Below are 21,955 nucleotides of genomic sequence, written 5' to 3' on the forward strand. Positions count from 1 at the left end.
TTAGGGGTACTTAAGCAGCTATTAGATAGGCATATAGATGATAGTATAAGGTAGCATTGGAGGTTAGATAGACCTTAGGTTTATGGTAAAGGGTCGACACAGCATCGTGGACTGAAAGCCTGTACTGATCTGTGTTCTATGTTCTACTTGCAAATGAGCACACTCCAAGGCCCATCTCCAATCTACAGTTGATGTACTTGCTGGGACATGAGACAATACGTCTATGGATAAATATCTGGCCACCACAGCACCATCTCTCTCTGTCATTGTATGCTACTGGACAATTGGATCAATTCCCAGATCTTGAAGACCTATTTTAGTAAGAGCAGATATCACCACTGACACCACCAGTATTCTAGCACAGCCTTCATCTCTGAGGATCAGAGTTTGATAACAGAGACAAGCTGAACAACAAGCTCATGATCTGCAGGGCAGCATTGTTACCAGCCCTCCTGTGTGTGTTGGAATCATAGACAATATACAACAAACACCTCAAACTCCTTGAGAAATGTCACCAGTAATGCCTTTGCAAATCCACTGGCATCTTCGGCATTCCAAAGTCTGTGTCCCTTTACAGGGCAATGTCCTCAGTATCCAGGCATGGGTTGTGGTCCATAAGGCCTTAAACCTTGGTTGAAATATCCCCACTGACTGTGATCATCTCTAGCCCAGGTTCATTCAACCTGAAGAAGAAACATCTGCGAAGGCACCAACCACTTTGACCTTCTCAAACAGACTCAGACTCAGAGGAAGTCAAGTGCAAATAGTGAAGAGATCATGTTAATCCTGAGCATTCCAGCCCACAGTCTCTTCAAATACTGAGTCTGTTTTGTGGTAGGTGAGTGGATCCAGCCCTGGGTTGATTAATTTCCTCAGACCCACAACTCTGCAGTGGAAGAAAGCTATCCCTCATCCCAACTTGCTGACTAAGAAGATGATTCTGAAATATCTCCTTAAATATGTCGCTGCGTCTCTGCTCAACCATCCATAACAAATTTCCCAGTTCATTCTAGCTTGATCTGTCTTCATGCCTTCGTAGTTGCCTGTATTTAATTTAAAATATCCATCTTGGGTCTTCTCTTCCAGGCTTTCAGGCACTGCAAATGTTGTATCTTATTACAGTCTTATCCTCTGTGAACCAGACATGTACTCTAAACTAAGGGTTGTGACTGCTTCCTGGAGCAAAGTGTTCAAGTAACTCTTTCTCCTTGCTGCCTTTCAATGTCTGCAGATCAAACTCTAGCTCAACAAATCTGAGCTGAAATTCCTCAACATGCAGTTACTTAAACCAGATATAGTTGACAATGATCATATGTACAACCTTGTTTTATTTATTTACTTAAATTTTATTTATTTCATACTTTTTGTAATCTTTAATAACATCTAAAATAATTTAATAAATTTCATTTTAAGAATGTACGTGCAATCACCAGTGCCCATCCTTATCTATAACATAACTTGCAATTTTTTCTCTCTCTTTCATGTTACCATGGGCAGATCCTGTTTCTCAAATCACTTAAAGGAAGCAGTGCTCTTGATATTTGTAGCAATGATTAATTAAATGCTTATCTCTGATTCCTGAGTTCCCACTTGTTTTCACCCTTCACTAACTGTAATATCACTTTAGATTCATCCTCCATTTGCCTAGAATCCCGTGACTGCTTGTGCTACCATGCACAAATTTTGGTTTGGAAGTAATTGTTAGACAGAGTTTCTCTCTCATTATATTTCTTACAGCAAAGTCATGTAGAATTTAAAAGTGCAGGTGTTTATATCCCTGTCCAGCGGTGGCGAAAGCAACATTTGCATTGCCCTTCTTTGCCCCATTCTTAACAGAATGGTTCTCCGTTCTCTTGTTCTCGTTCTCATTCTCTTTTTCTTGTTCTCGTGTTCTCTCATTTTGTGTTCTTTCTTTCACCGCCCCCCGTCGTCCTCCCTCTCTCTCGCTGTCTATCTCCGCCACTCTCATGTGCACACACTCGGTCATGCTCACACTCAGTCATGCTCACACTAATATTCATGCGTACAGTTGCGCACTCATGCATGCATTCACTCGCGAGTGCACGCACAGACTCGTGCACTCACACGCACTTGCACACACGCATGGATATTGACACTCGTGTGCACGCTCCACATAGAATGGGATGCCAGCAGCGTATGTACCCTCACGATGTTTCTTGACCCCCTCCACTGCCTAATGGCCTATGTTGATTGCTGTAGATATTTCAATAAGTATTGGGAATAATGAAAGAATTGCTGCTAGTCCACAGCACAGTCTCCATTCCTTCATCACTAATCACATCCATTTTTCTCTTACCACCGTCTGCAGCTGAAATGGATTGTTTGGAGCCTTGATATTATATTCGATCCTAAACTGAGTTTTGGGTTCTATATTGCCCTGTATAAAAGTCTGCATATTTCCGTCTCAGTAGCCTTCTCCATCTTTGGCCCTAACAAAGTTCATCTACTTCTGAATCCTTCATCTATACTTTTCAAACTCTAAATTTGGCAATTCTGAAGCTCTTCTGGTTGATGTTTTAATATTTTCATTGTCTGTATACACTTCCAAAAAGTTGCTGCCGTATCCAGCTTACACTAAACTCTCTTTGTACATCACCATTCTAGTCAATTACCTACGTTGTCTCCTAGTCTAGCAATGCCTGTTTTATGTCTTGGTCTCGTTTCCAACTCCCCCGAGGACTTTACCCTGCTTTACTTCTATAAGCTTCCTTGTTGACCTTGGCACAGCCAAAAAGAAAACATACAATGTGGTGTAGATTAGTGGGAAATCTTTAAAAGCCAGCAGAAAATAACTTAAAAAAAGAAATAAGCAGAGAGAAGATAAAATGAGAGTAATCTACCTGGTAATGTTAAAGAAGATTGCAAGAGTTTTTTTCTAAGTATATAAAAGAAAGAGGACATTAGACCACTGAAAAATGAAGCTGGAGAATTAATAATGGAGAACAAAGAAATGATGGAGGAACCGAATGGATACTTGACATCAGTTTTCACAATGAAGATGCCAGGAGCATACCAGCACTCGAAGAGAGTCAGGGACCAATGTGAGTGTAGTGACCTTTATGAAGGAGAAGGTGCTAGGGAAGCTGAAAGATCTGAAGTGGAGGAATCGCCCGGACCATGTGGACTGCACGCCAGAGTTCTGCAGGGGATAGTTGAGCCAATTGTGGAGACTTTGGTAAGTGATTGGTCAGGAATCTTTGCAGCCAGGGAGGGTCCCAGAGGCGTGGAAAATGGCTAATCTAAAACCTTTTTTTCCAGAAGGCAGAAAACTATGGACTGGTTAATCTGACATAGGTTGTTGGTAGGATTTTAGGGTTCATATAAAGGATGAAATTGCGGAGTATTTGGGAGTGAATAGTAAAATAGGGCTGAGTCAGTGGAGGTCATGCCTGACAAATGAGTTAGAATTCTTTGAAGTGGAACCAAGCAAGTTAGACAAAGGAGAGCCAGCTGACATGATCTGTTTGGATTTCTAAAAGGCCTTTGACGAGGAATTGTGCAGGAGGCTGCTAAATAAGATGAGCTTATAGTTTCATGGGTAAGACAGTGACATGGACAGAAGATTGGCTGACATGCAATATGCAAAGAATAGGTATAAGGGGGTCTTTTACAGCAAGGTTGCAAGTGACTAGTGGAATTCAGCAAGCATTTGTGTTGGGACTATAACTATTCACATTATGCGTTAACGATCTGGATGAAGGAACTGATTAGTGTTGAGGAAGCAGGAAAGCTGCACAAGGACTTGGAGAGACCAGGAGAGTGAGCAAAGAAGTGATAGTTGGAATACAATTTGTGAAAGTGTGAAGTTATGTACAATGGTAGGAAGAACAGATGCATAGTTTGCCAATGATACAAAGATAGGTGGACAGGCAGGTAGTACTGAAGAGGTGGGGAAGCTGCAGAAAGATTTAGACAGTTTGAGAGTGGTCCAGGAAATGACTGATGAAATTCAATGTGAGTAAATGTGAGGTTTTGCACTTTGGGAAAAAAGAATACAGGCGTGGACGATTTTCTAAATGGTGAGAAAATTCGTAAAGCAGAAGTACAAAGGGATCTGGGAGTGTTGGTCCAGGATTCTCTAAAGGTTAACTTGCAGGTAGAGCCCGTAATTAAGAAAACGAATGTAATGTCGTTTATCTCAAGGGTTGGAATATAAAAGCAGTGATGTGCTTCTGAGGCTTTATAAAGCTCTCGTTAGGCCCCATTTAGAATACTGTATCCAATTTTGGGCCCCACACCTCAGGAAGGACATACTAGCCCTGGACCATGTCCAGCAGAGATCCACACAGATGATCCCTGGTATGGTAGGTTTAACGTATGATGAACAGCTAAGGATCAATTGTATTCATTAGAGTTTAGGAGGTTGAGGGGAGATCTAATAGAAACTTACAAGATAATGTATTGCTTAGACGAGGTGGACGCTAGGAAGTTGTTTCCGTTAGGCGGGGAGACTAGGACCTGTGGGCACAGCCTTAAAATTAGAGGGGGTAAATTTAAAACTGAAATGAGACGACTTTTCTTCAGCCAGAGAGTGGTGGGCTTGTGGAATTCATTGCCACGGAGTGCAATGGAGGCCGGGACGTTGGATGCCTTCAAGGCAGAGATCGACAAATTCTTGATCTCAGAAGGAATCAAGGGCGATGGGGAGAGTGCAGGAAAGTGGAGTTGAAATGCCCATCAGCCATGATTTAAATGGCGGAGTGGACTTAATGGGCTGAATGGCCTTACTTCCACTCCAATGTCTTATGGTCTTAGTCTATTTTCTGAACTGGATAAGAATTTGGAAATCTGAAGTTCAAGGGACTTGGCAATCCTAGTTCAGGATTTTCCGAAGGTTAATACGCAGGTTCAGTTGGCAGTTAGGAAGGCAAATGCAATGTTAGCTTTAAGTTTGAGACAGTTAGAGTACAACACCAGGAATGTACTGCTGAAGATCAAAAACAAGTTGCTGGAAAAGCTCAGCAGCTCTGGCAGCATCTGTGAAGGAGAAAACAGAGTTAACATTTTGGATCAGGTGAGCCTTCCTCAAAATACCGAGGGTCACCAGACCCGAAACGTTAACTCTGTTTTCTCCTTCACAGATGCTGCCAGACCTGCTGAGCTTTTCCAGCAACTTTGTTTTTTTTCCTGACTTACAGCATCTGCAGTTCTTTTGGTTTTTATGATGTACTGCTGAGGCTCTATAAGGCTCTGGTCAGACCAAATTTGGAATATTGTAAACAGTTTCAGGCCCTTTATCTAAGGAAGCTAATGTGCTGGCCTCGGAGTGGGGGTAGGCATCCAGAAGAGGTTTACAAGAATGATCCCAGGCTTGTCATGTGAGAAGTGAACTGAGTCTGTCCTCGATGGAGCTTAGGAGGATGAGATAGGGATCTCATTGAAACTTACAAAATACTGAGAGGTCTGGATAGAGTGGACAGTGGAGAAGAAGTTTCCACTAGCAGGAGAAACGAGGATCTGAGGGCACGGCCTCGGAGTGAAGGGCTGACCCTTTAGAATTGAGATGAAGAGGAATCTCTTCAGCAAGAGGGTCGTGAATCCGTGGAACTCATTGCCGTAGAAGGCTGTGGCGGACAAGTCAGTGAGTGTGTCTAAGACAGAGATAGATCGGCCCTTGATTGGTAAGAGGTTCAAGAGTTATGTGGAGAAGGCAGGGGTACAGGGTTGAGAAAAAAAATCAACCATGATCAAATGGTGAAGCAGACTCAATGGGCTGAATGGCCTAATTCTGCTGCTACATCTTAATGGTGTTGCCTTCCCTACAGCCTTCCAAGACTCCTATATTTCTTCAATTTTGAATCTTTTCCACATCTTGAAAATTTCTGTACCACCACTGATGGCTCTGTGCCCAGCTACCTTAACCCTAAGGTCTGGAATGACCTCTTTATTTGTCTCTTGTACTTTTAGGATGCTCTTTAAAATTCACCATTTTGTATTTTGTTTACTAAGTACTCCTGCGAAGCATGTTTGTACAAATTTTCAATAGAAATGCATTACTGCATTGACAAATTTTACATGCACCTAATTGTCCTTTATAATTGTTTTAACTTTTTTAAAAAACTTTTTTTTAGCCTGTTTTGAAGTGCTGATCTTGAACCTATTGCATTGCTTAACTGTGGCCATGCAGTTTTAAATATGACTGTGCATTCATATAGCTATTCTTGATTATCTTGGTATTGCAGGCCATCTGCTGTTCACTTTTTGGTGTGGAGCCTGTGGGAAAATTCTGCAATCCAGAGATTAAACAGTGGTCCTGGTCTACTTTCCAGGATAAGGAACTCCAAGTTAAAGTAATTGAACAAAGTAGAAATGAGCTAAGTGAGTTGAAATTGATGATATCTGAAAATATACAAAGCTTTTATTTTAGCAAATGCTGTTCCCAGAATTAAATTATTAATTTATAAATACATTTTGAAATAATAAAACATTGAAGTTTACATTAGGACGTTCACATCAAACTGATATATAGATATACTTTTTGGTCCACAGCTCCAGTTAAATTTCAACTGGCCATTAACACTAAACCTCTGAACAACCAGTACAGAATTGCAAACTGCAACTTTTTAAACTTTTACATTTCTGAAACTTTTGAAAGATGAAGAACTACAGAGTACTTGAGAATTGTGGTTCTGTTGCTATAAATCTGGGTTGGAGGAAAACAGTGGTGCAGTGAACTCATCATCCCAAAGCTGATTTTCTGACAACATGGGTTCAAATTACACCATGGCAGTTGGTGACCGTGAATGACCATTGATTATCACAGAATGTCATCTGATTCACTAATATCCTTTTAAGGAAGGAAGTTTGCTGTTCTTAACCCAAATAAAGTTGTCTGTCAGCTGCCATTTGAAATGGATTAGAAAGCCACGCAGTGCAGGGACGATTCACTAGGCTGATTTACATCAAGAAAAGACTGTGTCGTGAGAAAAGGTTGAGTGAACTGGAACTATACTAACTGGAGTTTCAAAGAATAAAGATGATTATATTGAAACATATAAACATTCTGAAGGTCATGGTTGGACAAACGTTGGGAGGATGTTTTTTTCTCATTCAGGAATCTAGGACTGGGCAGTTTAAAAATCGGAGTCTCTCATTTCAGATGAGTTTGAGGAATTTCTTTTCGCACAGTGTGTCACAGGAATTCCAGATGTCAAGTTGAGTCGATGGGTCTGGTTCTGTACTGTACATCTCTGACTCTAGATTTGGCTAAGATCAGGATGGAGAGAAGGTAGAAGTATTCATATTTTCAAATTTGTTGCTTGAGATGAAAAGCCTTGCTCAGTGGGAGCATGGCAAAATTTGGGTATATGTTGTGCACAACTTCCCACTCATTCATAAAAGTTTTACAGGCACAGAATTAGTCTATTCAGCACATCAAACCTATGCCGGCTCTTTGCAGAGCATTCCACCCTGTCCCATGCCATTACTTTATCCCCTTAGCTTTTTATGTTCATTTCCTCTAAATGTCCCATTTTTCTTTTGAATTTATTATCTCTGCATCCACCACTATTAGAAGTGAGGTATCAGTCAAAACCAATCCACTTTCACCACTCTCGTTGGAAGTGATTTTTAATCATTACCACTCACTGCCTGAAAATAAGTTCTTCAACTCCCCTTACCCTTCTGTACTTCCTGCCTCAAGTCTGAAATTTGTGTTCCCTAGCAATGCCATTAGCTAAGAGGAAATTCGTCCTTGTTTACTTTATCTAAACCTGTCATCAATCTCATGCACTTTTATCATATCTCCTCCACTCCCAAGAGAAAAACATTAGCTTTAGACCATAAAAAATAGGAGCAAGCATGGGCCATCAAAATCCATCGAAACTGCTGCATCATTCAATAAGATCATGGCTGATCCGATTTGAGGAAAATTCTACTTTGCTGTCCCATTTAACCTCTTGTGGCCAAACGTTTATCTAATTGTGTTATGTATATTCAGCGACATAGCATCTACTGTTCTCTGTGAAAGAGAATTCCTGTGACACTCTGTGCGAAAAGAAATTCCTCAAACTCATCTGAAATGAGAGACTCCGATGTTTAAACTGCCCAGTCCTAGATTCCTGAATGAGAAAAACATCCTCCCAACGTTTGTCCAACCATGACCTTCAGAATGTTTATATGTTTCAATATAATCATCTTTTATTCTTCGAAACTCCAGTTAGTATAGTTCCAGTCCACTTAACCATTTCTCACGACACAGTCTTTTCTTGATGTAAATCAGCCTAGTGAATCGTCCCTGAACAACTTCCAATGCAGTTGTATCCTTATTTAAGTAAGGAGACAAAACTGTAAATGATACTCCAATTGTGATTTTACTAATGTTCTGTACAGCTTTATTAAGGCTTCCCTGCTTTTATGTGCCATTCTCCTTGTCGTATATGTTAACATTTTCATTTGTCTTCCCAATTCTTTGATGTGTATGTGTACACTAACTTTTTATACTACATGTTAAGCACACCCAGGTTGCTGTGTTGCAACATTCTGTGGTCTCTGGTGGAGGCGGTTACGTAATTGCTGAATTTTGGTGCTGAAATTTGAATTAATTTAATAAATCTGGAATATAAAGCTAGCCTCCATAATGATGGCCATAATAGCTATTATTGATTGTTATAAAAATCCATCTAGTTCAGTGATGTTTATGAGCAAGAAATTTGCTGTTCTTACCTGGTCTGGCCTACGTAATACACTAGATCTACAGCAATGTGATGGACTCTTAAACACTCTCACAAATGGCCTAGCAATGGTTAGTCAATTTATTTTTTAATGTAATGTTGTCTTCAGAGAAATACTAAATTAATATACTGTTGAACTATTCTCCTTGTATTTTGAAAACTTTGTTTTCCTTTGTAGCTGATGCCATATGCTATCATGTTGTCGTGCAGGATCCCTCTAATGCTGGCTCTATAAAACTGTCAGAATGTATGAAATCTAAACAACAAGACATTGGGTCACCTGCAATTTTAAACCAATTGTTTTCAGAAGCTGTGGAAAATAAAAAAACCAGCTACATTTTGTACCTGTGTTCTTCAGTTTGTGCACTTTTAGGAGATCATAATTGTAAGTAATGCCCACATATAGCTATGAAATTAGTAAGCTGGTCTGGTTTTTAAGTTGAAAATTTCAGTATGTTGGCCAAATGAAACTTTTCTATAAAAGAAAATCATTTAGCACGTGATTTATTGTAAAATCTTGTAGTGCATCCCAAACTGTTTCCCACTATAATCCAGTGTCAAAGATTGAAATTGCCCAAACCCTCAGAGAACTGAAAATGGGTTGAGAGCCAGAGAGTAGGTGTCTGCTGGGGCAGATTCACAGCTGCTGTATCTCGGTTGGGTCTGTAGGGTGACAAAGCTGCTTTACAGCTTAAAACCCCAAGATTTCAGCTGCAGTCCACACTTGGAGTTCCAATCGTTACTTTGAGAAGCTCTGTACTGTTGCATCGACATGACAAATGTTAATATCAAGCTGAAGTTGTAATTTTAAGAGGATGCTAAGCAGGCATTTGGTGAGAAAATCAATGCTGCCCCTGCCTCAACTCATCTGGACCTGAAGCCCTTCTCTGTTACTTGGGTATGTGAGTGTTCTCATGCTCTCCTGGCTGGTCTTCCTTCCACCCTCTGGAAGAGCTCTGGAATGAGCATCTGAGCTGCTCATGTCCTGTTCACCCATTGCCTCAACGTACAGATCAAAATTAGCTCATCCTAAACTTCACTTTAAGATGCTTTTTAACCAAAACTTTGGTCACCTGTGCTAATATCTTTGTGTGGATTGGTGTTGAATTTTGTCTGATAGTCTATGAAACCCTTAAGTACATTTTACCATATCAAAGGAAATATATAAAAGCAGGAATTATGAATTCTGTTTTTGAATTCTGATAAACTTTATCTGTATAAAGAAGTATTTTTACAGTCACTAAATCAGTCCACCCTTGGGTTTTAGAGGCTATTTGCCCACCATCTCATGTGGCATTGCTCAGTGATTTAGTTTATAAATGATATTCAGCCTCCTAGGCCTTTGCTGCTATTCATTGGATTATAACTGATCTAAACGTTAATTCTGTATTCTCATCTGGTTCTGTCACCCCTAACTACTTTGCCATCAACAGCAAATCAATTTGAGCTTTGAAGTTTGTTAATACACCGAGCCTAAACAACATTTTTTGGGCATGGGGGTGAAGGCTCCAGTTTCCCACCATCTTCGTTTAAAGTAGGGCTTCATGCCCACAATTTAACTCTGATGATCAATTATTCCCTGACATTTTGGATTACCCCAAGAGTTTTTTTAATCAACTTAAGCACTTAGCAAGATCATTGCTTCACTTATGAGACTAGGTTACAGGTTAGACTTTTTAGTCCTCGCGTCCTTCCGGGAATTTGTGATGCACTCCTCCTCAAGGTAATGTATCCTTCCTTATGGAAAGTACTTAGAACTGAACACTCTGCTCCAAAAGACTAACCAGAGCTTTATTTAACTGCACCAACCCTTCCATTTCTTTGTATTTTTGGCCCCTGAGAAAAAGGCGATTAGCTTTTTAGATTGTATTTTCTCCTGGTGGACTAGCTTTTAGTAAATTCTGTTAGATAACTGAATTGTATGTTGAGCAGAGGAGCATGACTGGTGGGAATCCCTGGTAATTAAAATGTTTAACTTTTCTCAGGATTATACAATAAAATGTTATTGGTAGTTTTAAATGACTTGTTTTGTGAAACAATATAAATGCGTGGCCTTGACCCATTAGATTCTTGCAAAGTAATGCAGTCTAAATATATTTGTCACTTTTTTTATTTTAAAGCATCAGCATTAAGAACTACAATAGTGGAGGAACTCAAAAACATTGTGCTGCAGTATCCTGCTGAAAGTGCATCAGATTCAGGTTTACACTCCTTATGCTGGTTGCTCAGATTCCTGTCTGTCCCAAAAGAACAAACTGATGTAATAATTGCCATGACTCATTTGGCGAGGATGCAAGGAAGGTAAGACCATTTTAAATACTAGACAATCTCCATTAGCAGAGAATATGAACACATTTAACTTTGTTCCAAAATGTGTTTATTTTTCAAATTAAATTTGTGCCCTAACCCTGAACTATTGGGAGCAGCTAGATAACAATGATCTTTCCTTGATTGTACAATTAATGGATAGCAGGTGTGCTCATATTCAGTTAAGGATGGCAGGCAGACTCAAAATTGGTGGTTGAATGGGAGGACTTGTGGAACAGCAAGAACAAATGCTTCGTTGCTGGTGATGAAGATGAAGGATACCTTAATCTTGAGATGCCCTTTCAACAAATTTAAAATATTTGAACTAAAAAGTAGTTTCAGCTGCAGAGTTAACACTGTGAAGAATAAATACTTTGAGGTGAACTGTAGCCAGAGGGGTGGTGATTGTGACTGGCATTCTGGAGTACTGGTCCTTCCCACCCCTGCTGCTGAGAGGCTGCTACTAAAAACTGTAGCACTGTACTCCGGCCTGCCTTTGTTTCCACCCTCAAATCAATATGAAAATTCTGTTCTTGGTGACTAGAACATGCAATAACAGGATGATTGTCATTCACTATAAAATTGTAGTTATTTCAAAGCCATTGCAATGCTATCAAACATGCAATGAGTTCAGTTGCCTTTTCTTTGCCTTTGTGCTGATTCCAATCACACACCATGTGCCCAAGGACTTATTTCAGCTGTGTAACAAACTTCGAGGTAAAGAGGGAGTCTTACCAATAGGAAGTATACACATAGTACATGCTAGGACCACTGTCCTTGTGAACAACATAATTTGGGAAATAAACAGGATTTTAAACCAAATAATGGAGGTAAGGGTTAAAATGCGTAATGCATATCCAAAGTAGAGTCAAGGTTTAAAAAAATAGTAATGTGGGGAATCAGAGCCAGAGAATGGCAGCAAGGAGTAGAGAGAAATAAATACAGGAATTGACCGACTATCAAGACTAGAATTGCAAGGATAACGAAAAGACAAAACTAAAAGATCTGTATCTAAATGTGCATATAACCTGGCACCCCGAGGTATCAGAGAGCACAGTGATTGAATTATGCATCCAGCTTGAAAGGAAGAAGAGTGGGTCTAACTGGTGTTTTAAAACAAGATAAGTGAAACCTGTGAGCTAATTAAAGTGAACTAGCATACCAGGCTAGGGGATAGATCAATACAGACACAGTGGCAGACATTTAAAGGATATTTCAGAAAACTCAAAATGCATCTATTCTTATTATAAATAAAAATTCTTCATGGAGGACCAACTATCTGAAGCTAACTGAAGAAGTTAATATAGGCTGTAAATGTCAGGAAGAAACGCTTGACTATTCTGTGATGAGTGACAGGCTGAGATGATTGATCAGAATATAAAGAATGACTGTAAAGTTAATCAGGAGGAAGAAATTAAAGCATATGGGGAGTTGCCTAGAAATGTGAAAGCAGCAATAATTTCTACACGTACTTGAAAAAGTAAAAGAGTAAGTAATGGGAGTCTTGGAAAGCATGTGGTGAAGTGCACATAAGGCAGTTGGAAATGATTATAGATAGGATGAGTAAGTGGGCAAATATCTAGCAGACATAAAGTGAATAACGTGGGAAAATGTGAAGTTATTCCCTTTGGCAGGCAGAACATAAACAATAGAGTATTATATAAATGAAAAACAACAGAAGAATTTCAGTTGTAGAGGGATTTGGGTGTTTTGGTGCAAGAATCAGAAAAAAGTAGTGCATAGGTACCATGCATATTCAAAAAGGCTACTGTGTTGCCAACCTTTATTACAGAAGAATTAAACATAAAAGTAAAGGTGTTATGTTTCAGTTCTGCTGGGCATTGGTGAGACCACATCTCAAATAGTGTACAGTTCAGGTCATCTTATTTACGGGAGGATGTAAATGTGTAGGAGGCATTTAAGAGTAGGTGTCCTAAATTGATACCTGGAATAAGCAGGACCTCTAATGAAGATCGATTGGATAGACTGTTTGTGTTCCCACTGGAGTTGAGAAGATTAACAAGTGATTTGATTGAAGTGTATAAGATGAATGGCCTTGACACGTTGGACAAGGAAAAGATGTTTCCTCTGGTTCAGTCCCAGATCTCGGGGGCACTGTTTTAAGTATTTTTAAACAGACTGTTCAGATGTTCAATAAGACCCCTTTGAAGGAGGGAGGACTAAAATCTGGGCCTCCTGTTCAGAGATAGGGAAGTTACCATTGTATCACAAAAGCCCCCTAGCTTGAATGTCTCTGTGGCCACAGACTCAATGCTAAATGGTTTTAAAACTAACATTTGTCCTTTTAGGGTGGAAATGAGGAAACTGTTTCTTTTTCTGAACATTGGGTGGCTTTGGAACAGTCTACCTCTGGAAGTGGAGTCTTGATTTTCCTAAGCTAGAGGTGGATAAACTCTTGTTCGGCATGGGAATCGGGAGGTTATTGAAGTATATGGGAATGTGAAATTTGAAACACAAATGGATCAGCCATGATCTTATTAAATGGCAGAGCAGGCTCGAAGGACCAAATGGCCGCCTTCCTCTTCTGTTATTGGATATATGTTTGTCTTGTCTTTTTCATGGATAATTCCCAGTGCTTCTGTTTTCCATGTCTCTAATCTTCTTAAGAAGACAAATTGTCTACCCCAGTTCTGTCAATCTTTTTAATGTACTTCGGAAATATTTTTCCGTGATGTCCTCATTTTGGGCTTTAGTGACGATTTGCGGTTCCAGTTTCTACAATGTGACCAACTATACCCCTGAAGATTTCAAGTGGATTGCAAGACACTTCCGTAAAATAAAAGCTGTTTTAAGTTAGTAAGATATTCAGAAAACAATGTGAGAGGCTTCATTCTGCATCAGAGTAAATTAAATCCGATAAGCAGCAACTTCTACAAATATGTTCAGCTACTAGTTAAAACAATCTAAAACGAACCCCATGACAACAAAATGTGAGGCTGGATGAACACAGTAGGCCAAGCAGCATCTCAGGAGCACAAAAGCTGACGTTTCGGGCCTAGACCCTTCTTCATCTCTGATGAAGGGTCTAGGCCCGAAACGTCAGCTTTTGTGCTCCTGAGATGCTGCTTGGCCTGCTGTGTTCATCCAGCCTCACATTTTGTTGTCTTGGATTCTCCAGCATCTGCAGTTCCCATTATCTCTAAAACGAACCCCATTCTCACTTCATTTATACAGTATTGTGCCATCCTATAAAGTGTTACCTATAAGATTATTGAAATTGCTCCTGGATAATCACAGTTTAATTTTGTACAAAAGTTTTTTAATGTTCCAAATCACTTAAATTGTTCTGAGTTAATTATATTTTAGAATTAATTTTTTCAGTTATTTTATTGCAGAGATCTGGATGAAATCAAACAAGAGACAGGAATTTATGCACTTGTGAAGCTGCTTCAGGGTAAGAACAAATCTGTGTCTGTTTTTACTGATAAAGAATTCTGGCCATCTAATTCACAATCTTGAACAATGTTATAATTTAAATTCTTCAGATTGTTGAAGCCATTCCTCATTTGGTCTGAAATCTCTCTGGTTTTAGGTGTGACCAGTGCAGAACTACAAGAAAGCATATGTGTTGCACTTGGAATTCTAGGTGAAAACGCTGACCTGCGCACCGCTATAATTGATGCCAATGCATTGAAGCACCTTTGCCATTTATTGAAAATGCCAATTGAAACTAATGTGTGGGAAGCTACCATTGGAGCTTTAGCTTCACTTCTTTGCTCCAACAGGTATAAAAGAATGGTTTGATAGTATCTTCCTTCATAGAATGCTAACATTAATGTAAGAAAATTTACTGAACCTCAACATTTAGGAAGCTGGAGTTTGGATTAGACGGAAGTAATCAATGAATTACTATGTTTTTCTTCCAATCTGTGAAGAAATTCTGAAATTAAGTAGATAGATGTAATTCATCCAAAAATATGTTTCCTTGAGCACATTTTAATTTTGCTTATCCTGTCTAAATATGTGCCTTTGGCTTTCTTAAATCCCTCCCAACTGATCTTTCTCATTCTTTCCTCCCCTCATCTTTTTCCTTGGCTCTGTTTCCATTATCTTGCTCCACCGTTTCTCAGTTCGTATTCCGTTTTCTCCCTTTTCTGTCTTCTGCTAATGAGAAATAGATTAGTATAGATAATATACATACAAAAAATAAAGTGCTTTATTTTCATTGGCTTGGTTAGATTACTAAGTTAGAACTTGCAATTTTTCTGCAGTATTTAAGTTTTTAAATTTTATTTTTACGGCCACTTGTCTTTCTATATTCCTGACTTTCTCCTTTTTGTGAAATCTATTGCTGAAGTTCTATGAGCATTGATTATAGCAAACTCCCCCTGTCCCAACTCCAAACCTAGAGTGATGCTGTTAATCTCTGATCCTTAATAATACTGTTTATCAGGCAAGATTCACAGTCCTTGGTTGATGTCAGCAAACTTGCAGTACCATTTGTGGTTGTTCTATAATATCTAGTCTGGATGGTACATATGCACAGGTGTCACCATAGCCTAAGCGCAACATTCAAATGCATTACCTAATGGAACTCCCAAGAAGTAGGTGATTTCCCCATTTCATAAAAGATATGAAGTCTTGAAAATATATATTACAGTGTGGAACTGGGCAATAAGTACTCATGACGGATTATAGCACACAGCTTTAACTTGTGCCATGTCAGCATAAACAGTGGTACGATGGCATGAAAGTGGCTCACCAACTCATTCAGGCAGTCACTTTAGCAGTTGCCATCTACAGAGTTCACCTATTTTCAATTTTCAAGAGTCACTGGACCCAAAATATTAACTCTGATTTCCCTTCACAGATGCTGCCAGACCTGCTGAGCTTTTCCAGCAACTTCTGTTTTTGTTTCACTTCTCAAATCTTTTAGAAATGAAAAGTAAAAACCTGTATCCTGGAGTCAACCCAATATTAACTGACTACCCACATGAAGAATCCAAAAAGTACTTTTTAAAATTCTTATCTTTTGGGCCCTCCAGGCTGACCAAGCATAAGTTGTATATTTCTATCAGCTAATTAAGGTAATCTATTCTCATGAGAAGTGAGAGAAGAAGGGCAGGAAAAGGGCCCTTCAGTTGCAGTGGTAAATTACCTATCTTTGAGCCAGGAGGCCTGGCTTTAGTACCATCTACTTCAGAGGTGTGTAACTATATTTCTGAACAAGTTGGTTGTAAAATACCTATCAAGAAGAGGGTCTAGGAAGTGTTTTTATAATGCAGAGCATGGATTGCTTTGCAACAGGGAGTAATTGAGGCGGGTGTCATGAGATATTTTCAAAGAAAGAGTGGTTAAATTTTTGCAGCAAAGACAAATACAAAGCTGTCAGGGAGAGCACGGCACTGTGAAAGTATTTATTTATCATATTATAATAAAAAATGAACATAAGCATATGGGGTCTCTATGATAACTGTTGTTGTTTCTTCAGTTTGAATCCATGATCTTTTGGTTGCCCTCTTCTCAACAACTTTACTCACTTAAGGCAATTTCATTATGTTTTGGAAGTTAAAATCAACATGACAGTTTTCAGAATAAAGTAAGCCCTCAGTCGCATTCCTGAAAATAGCAACTTTTAAATAAGATAACCTTTGGTGAAACTTCGGTACCTGTGTTAAAACAAGAGTAGGATTCCTTTGGACATTTCTTAGCTGAAAAAGCAAATGTATAAGTTGAAATACCATACCATACGTGTGCAACATTGTACATTCTTACCTGAAATATTGTATGACCTTAGATAAGCCACTAAGTATCAAAGAAATACTGTATACTTTGGAGGAAGGACAGTGTGAGGTTGTGGGGACGGGAAAGTATTGCATGTAGTTGGATAGCTATTCCAAAGAGCAGGCTTAGGCATAATCAGCTGAATGGCTTTCTTCTGTGCTGTGCAATTTAATTAGCCTACGATGAGCAGCTGCAACAAGGCCCCTATGTCTGGTTCTTTGACTCTTACCTTAACCTTCACAGTCTATCTCTGCCATCTTTTCCTCTAAGGTTCAGAAATCATATGCCCCAAAGCGGGGACAAGTACTTCCAGGCTCGTGCCTGAATGTATTTTCCAAAGAAATCTTTCGGTAATATTTCAGTCTTTAAGCACTGCATTATGGTTTTTATAATTTTTATCCCCACATTTTATTTAGTTGCCCCAATGATTTTCTTCCAAAACGTCCTTCAGCTTCAAGGAAAGCATTAAATCCTGTATCATGGATAGATGCGCAAGTACTTTCGTCACCTTCAAACTGGTTTCTCGCATTGTTTTCCTGAATTTCCACAGAATTATGTCAATCAGTTTTTTTGTTCTTTTACTTGATGTTGATTTTTGGATGCTGAATTTAGACAGCAAGGCACAAATGAGGTAAAAACAAAAATTGCAATACAAAATCATAAAACAGGCCCAAAGAATAAACAATTTTAAAACAAATCTGCATTAGGAGCAATGTTAAGTGAGGATTTACTGTGGTCTTTAACATGATGCTGCAACTTTTCCAGAGTTTGTGAAGAAATTGAACAGCAAGAGATTATATGTCACCTTTGTATGAAGATTGAACTGTCTTCAAAGGATAAGGTAAAATGAGAAATAATAATTACATTAATTTTGTGTGAAACATTCACAGGAACAATGAAAATATACCACTCATACAGGCACACGCCATTTGGTTGGTTTCTGGCATTCACATGGTGATCAAAATTGATAGTGCAAACAAATCACAACTCTCAACTCTCAAAAATCTAGTTGCGTTGCATGTGACAACTTACTTGAAGAGAAATTCCAAGGTAAAAGGTAATTAGTGGTGTTGCAAAACATTCTGCTATCAGAAAGATACTTTGGAAAGTCAAAAATGCTCTGAATAACAATTTTAGTTGCATGCCTTTTATTTATCCTCATAAAGCCTCTTTTGTCTCTGTCGTGCAGTCTCTGAAAGCAGTACTTTCCTTATTAGATAGGTTAACAGTGCAATTTCTTTCTCCTTTAGTCACAATATTTAGGACAGTGTACATACTAAAGCCCATCTTTCATGCTGACAATCTTTTTCTCAAATAAAATCTGCTAAGCGATTCATGATCGACCTAATGTGACTCTTTTTCCTCTCCTTGTGCGGAATCACATCCTTGATTGTCTCTGCAGCAGCCTAACCTTTGGGTGATTTGAAGTTCTAAGTTTGGAGAATTATAGTTGCAAACCAGAGTTCCGCCAGTGATACTGTTGATGAGTTGAGTGGCCTTTACAAAGTTACATTGAGGTAGCATTTAGTAGACAATGGTTTGGCAAGGATGGTGGTGGGAGATGATAAAGAACAATCTAAAGTAAGGTTAATCAACTGGCAGGGAATGACAAGGGGCAAGAACTGAGTTCCACAAGGGGAAACTGCATCTCCACATCCACCTCGTCAAGGACCCTAAAATTGTCATGTTTCAGTAAAGTTGGCTCCCATTCTTCTAAACCCCAACGAGTACAAAGCCCAACCTACTGTATCTCTCAGCGTAAGGAAGTCCTTCTACATTTGGAATCAGCCTAGTGAGCTTCTCTGTACTGTCTCCAATTACATTACATCTTTCCTTCGACAAAGGGACTAAAGTTATTCACGGCATTTCAGGCCTAGTCTGCAGATAGCTTTAATGGCTTGTATAGTTTTAGCAAGATCTTCCTATTTTTATATGTCGTTCCCTTTGCCTTTCTTATTACCTGCTGAACTTGCCTGTTGGCTTTTTGCATGACCCCTAAATCTCTCTGCGCTATAACTTTGTTGTTTTTCTCCATTTTGATAATGGATTCCTGTATAAGTGCATATCACACATTTTTATCATTTTATATTCTACCTGCCAGGATTTTGTCCATTTGCCTGATTTGTTTATTCCCCTTCTGTCAACCTCAGTACTTGCCTTCCCACTTATTTCCAATTTCAATTTATAAGCCCATTAATGACAATACTTTCAAGTATCCCACAACTACCCCGGAAAAAAAAAATCACCTGCATGCAACATTACTTGTAAATTTCCCCCTGCTGGTGCCAATAAAACTTGTCAAGGCTTGCTTTTAACCAGAGGTAACTCAGTTTAAATGGAATGTAGTTACTGAGAAGTACCAAACTCTAGAGACACATAATTTAGGCCAAATATACTTCTAATTTAACGTCCATGGTGTTCCCATTGTATTTTCTAACTGTTTTAGAAGAATGAAGAAACAAATCTCTTTTGAGATAACAAAGTGTGAAGCTGGATGAACACAGCAGGCCAAGCAGCATCTCAGGAGCGCAAAAGCTGACGTTTTGGGCCTAGACCCTTCATCAGAGAGGGGGATGGGGTGAGGGTTCTCGAATAAATAGGGAGAGAGGGGGAGGCGGACCGAAGATGGATAGAGGAAAAGATAGGTGGGGAGGGGATAGGTCAGTCCAGGGAGGACGGACAGGTCAAGGAAGCGGGATGAGGTTGATAGGTGGGAAATGGACGTGCGGCTTGAGGTGCAAGGAGGGGATAGGTGAGAGGAAGAACAGGTTAGGGAGGCGGGGACGAGCTGGGTTGGTTTTGTGATGCAGTGGGGGAGGGGTAGATTTTGAAGCTTGTGAAGTCCACATTGATACCATTGGGCTGCAGGGTTCCCAAGCGGAATATGAGTTGCTGTGCTATATTCCTATACTCTCCTCTCCACCTATCTTCTCTATCCATCTTTGGTCCGCCTCCCCCTCTCTCCCTATTTATTTCAGAACCCTCTCCCCATCCCCCTCTCTGATGAAGGGTCTAGGCCCGAAACGTCAGCTTTTGTGCTGCTGAGATGCTGCTTGGCCTGCTGTGTTCATCCAGCTTCACACTTTGTTATCTTGGATTCTCCAGCATCTGCAGTTCCCATTATCTCTTTTGAGATGTTCCCTAATTCCAAATTGCAGCTTTAATATCAACTGGCCTACATTCCCAAGATTTTATTGCTAACAAAGCAAAGAAAATCTTCAAAACTTTTGCTAGTAGCCTGGCTTGAGCTTATATGTTCCATAAGCAAGCACCTTTTCTATGCATGTTCATGTAAGAATAAGGCTGGCTGACCATTATCTGCTAACTCTGAGGTGGGCTTCTGCCGCTGGTGGTTTTCCTGGTGTGAAATTTATTTCTCGATGTTGTTGAACTACACCTTGTATCTTGTCGTCTTTTCCTGCTCTGCTACAATGCGACCACCCATCCTGTTAAAGTTCATTTGAACAGTTCATGACCTCTTTCTGGGGGCATCACAGCTCACAAACCACCACCCACACCCCATCTGCCTGTCATCTGAACTTACATTCGTGTTTTCTTGTTTTTGTAATTCGTATTCCCAATCCATAGGCCTAATCTCCTGTCCCTCATGTTGTACCTTCAACTGGCTTTTATATTTACCAGTGGTCTTCCTAGCTCTACTAATAACATAATCTCATCTATTCGTTGACTAGTCCATGTGGCAGCTTTTTAGACTTTAGCACCCACTTTTGGCAGTTATACTTTGGGACCAATAGCGATGTTTTTATAATCAGAACTAATCTAGCCAAACTTCTTTTTTAAATGTAATCTATTTTTCTAATCTACCTGTTCAGAGATGTTATTACACACCTCTGGAGCAGGTGGGATTTGAACACGGGCCTCCTGGACCACGGGTAGGGTAACTACTACTGTGCCACATTTTAGTTGTGTATTGTTGATAATAAGACTCATAAAGCCATTCTAATGGTGCAACAAATTTCATAAAATAAAGGGTATCAATTTCATAATGTGTGAAGTAAAAAGCATTTTCTGGAGATGGACAAAATGTGAAAACCAATACTACAGTGTTGGTTTGAGAAATGTTTGAACACTTCTACAATAATGTTTTAAATTTAAATGGACATGAATATTCAGAGCAATGTATTGATGAATAGAAAGCGATTGAAAGAAAGACTGGGGAATGCAGTTGGGATCATGTCCTTAGGACATACTGAAATGTTACATATCCAATGAATTATTGGAAATGTTAGGATTCCCTTCTGAATTTCTCAAACTGAACATCTAACAGGAGTAATTTTGAAGTTTAATGACTCTTGCCGTGCAAGGGAATGTGATAATTATTATGCATAGCAAGATTCCTTACTTAGCAATGACGTACAACCAAATGATCTGTTTCCGTAGTGTTGATTGTGGGATGCATTTTGACCAAAAGATTTGTGGAGCTCCCTCGATCTTCTATGTCTTGTGGTCTTGTATTCCACTTCAGTTTAATGTCTCAATCAAAAGACTCCTTTTACGATAAATCACCATGTGATTCTCAACTGAATAACAGGTGTTAACACTCAGATCATACATCAAGATAGTATGCTGATGAAAGCTCAGATACTTATCAGATTTGTGTTTTGTTAGGTTTTGGAAAACATTTTGAAGGTTTTGTGTTATCTCAGTGGAAGACCGCAGAGTCTGAATTTGATGTTATTGAGTGGACTTGTTTCAACTATTGACAGGTTTGTAATGTTACAGTATCTGCAAAATATATATATGTACATTTCTCTGGAGGTACTGTATAAGCAGCAGATAAGGAAAAAATGCAAAACAGATGTTTACAGTTGTAGTTTCATCGTTCATGTTTTCTTGATCTAACTTTTGATTGTAGTATGATCTGCATAGGAATTTAATCAAGTGTTTCTTGACCATTTTTAGGCAGTTAGTACACACATCCAGCAAGACTGCTTCATATAAAGTTGCAAATAATTTGAAGTTTTCCCTGGCCAGTTTACAAAATTTACACTGCCCACAAAATGATGCAGCCTGTTGTGAAGGAAATACAGGTATGGTTATTACCTTGGTAGATAGTTTATAGTACTTCATTTTGTGGTGGAGTAGAAATTGTTCTGCATACCTGAGAGATTTTCATGGATGTGTTTTTTAAAATGAAATATTTGGTCAAATACAGCATTATTGATGCTAGTTTGCCATGTTCAGTCTTT

General features: G+C 39.2%; 1 protein-coding gene across 1 annotated transcript in view; it reads left to right on the plus strand.

The window, feature by feature from the left end:
* Positions 1 to 21,955, plus strand: part of tdrd12 (tudor domain containing 12) — a 116,274-nt gene that overhangs the window by 69,422 nt on the left and 24,897 nt on the right. The window contains exons 26-32 of the mRNA XM_059651532.1: positions 2,912 to 3,196; positions 6,204 to 6,339; positions 8,872 to 8,940; positions 10,814 to 10,994; positions 14,357 to 14,415; positions 14,554 to 14,746; positions 21,669 to 21,796. Of these exons, the coding sequence (XP_059507515.1) occupies positions 2,912 to 3,196; positions 6,204 to 6,339; positions 8,872 to 8,940; positions 10,814 to 10,994; positions 14,357 to 14,415; positions 14,554 to 14,746; positions 21,669 to 21,796 (1,051 nt within the window). The remainder of the gene's footprint in view (positions 1 to 2,911; positions 3,197 to 6,203; positions 6,340 to 8,871; positions 8,941 to 10,813; positions 10,995 to 14,356; positions 14,416 to 14,553; positions 14,747 to 21,668; positions 21,797 to 21,955) is intronic.

This window comes from Stegostoma tigrinum, chromosome 16 (genome assembly GCF_030684315.1).
Source record: "Stegostoma tigrinum isolate sSteTig4 chromosome 16, sSteTig4.hap1, whole genome shotgun sequence".
Classification (NCBI taxonomy): Eukaryota; Metazoa; Chordata; class Chondrichthyes; order Orectolobiformes; family Stegostomatidae; genus Stegostoma; species Stegostoma tigrinum.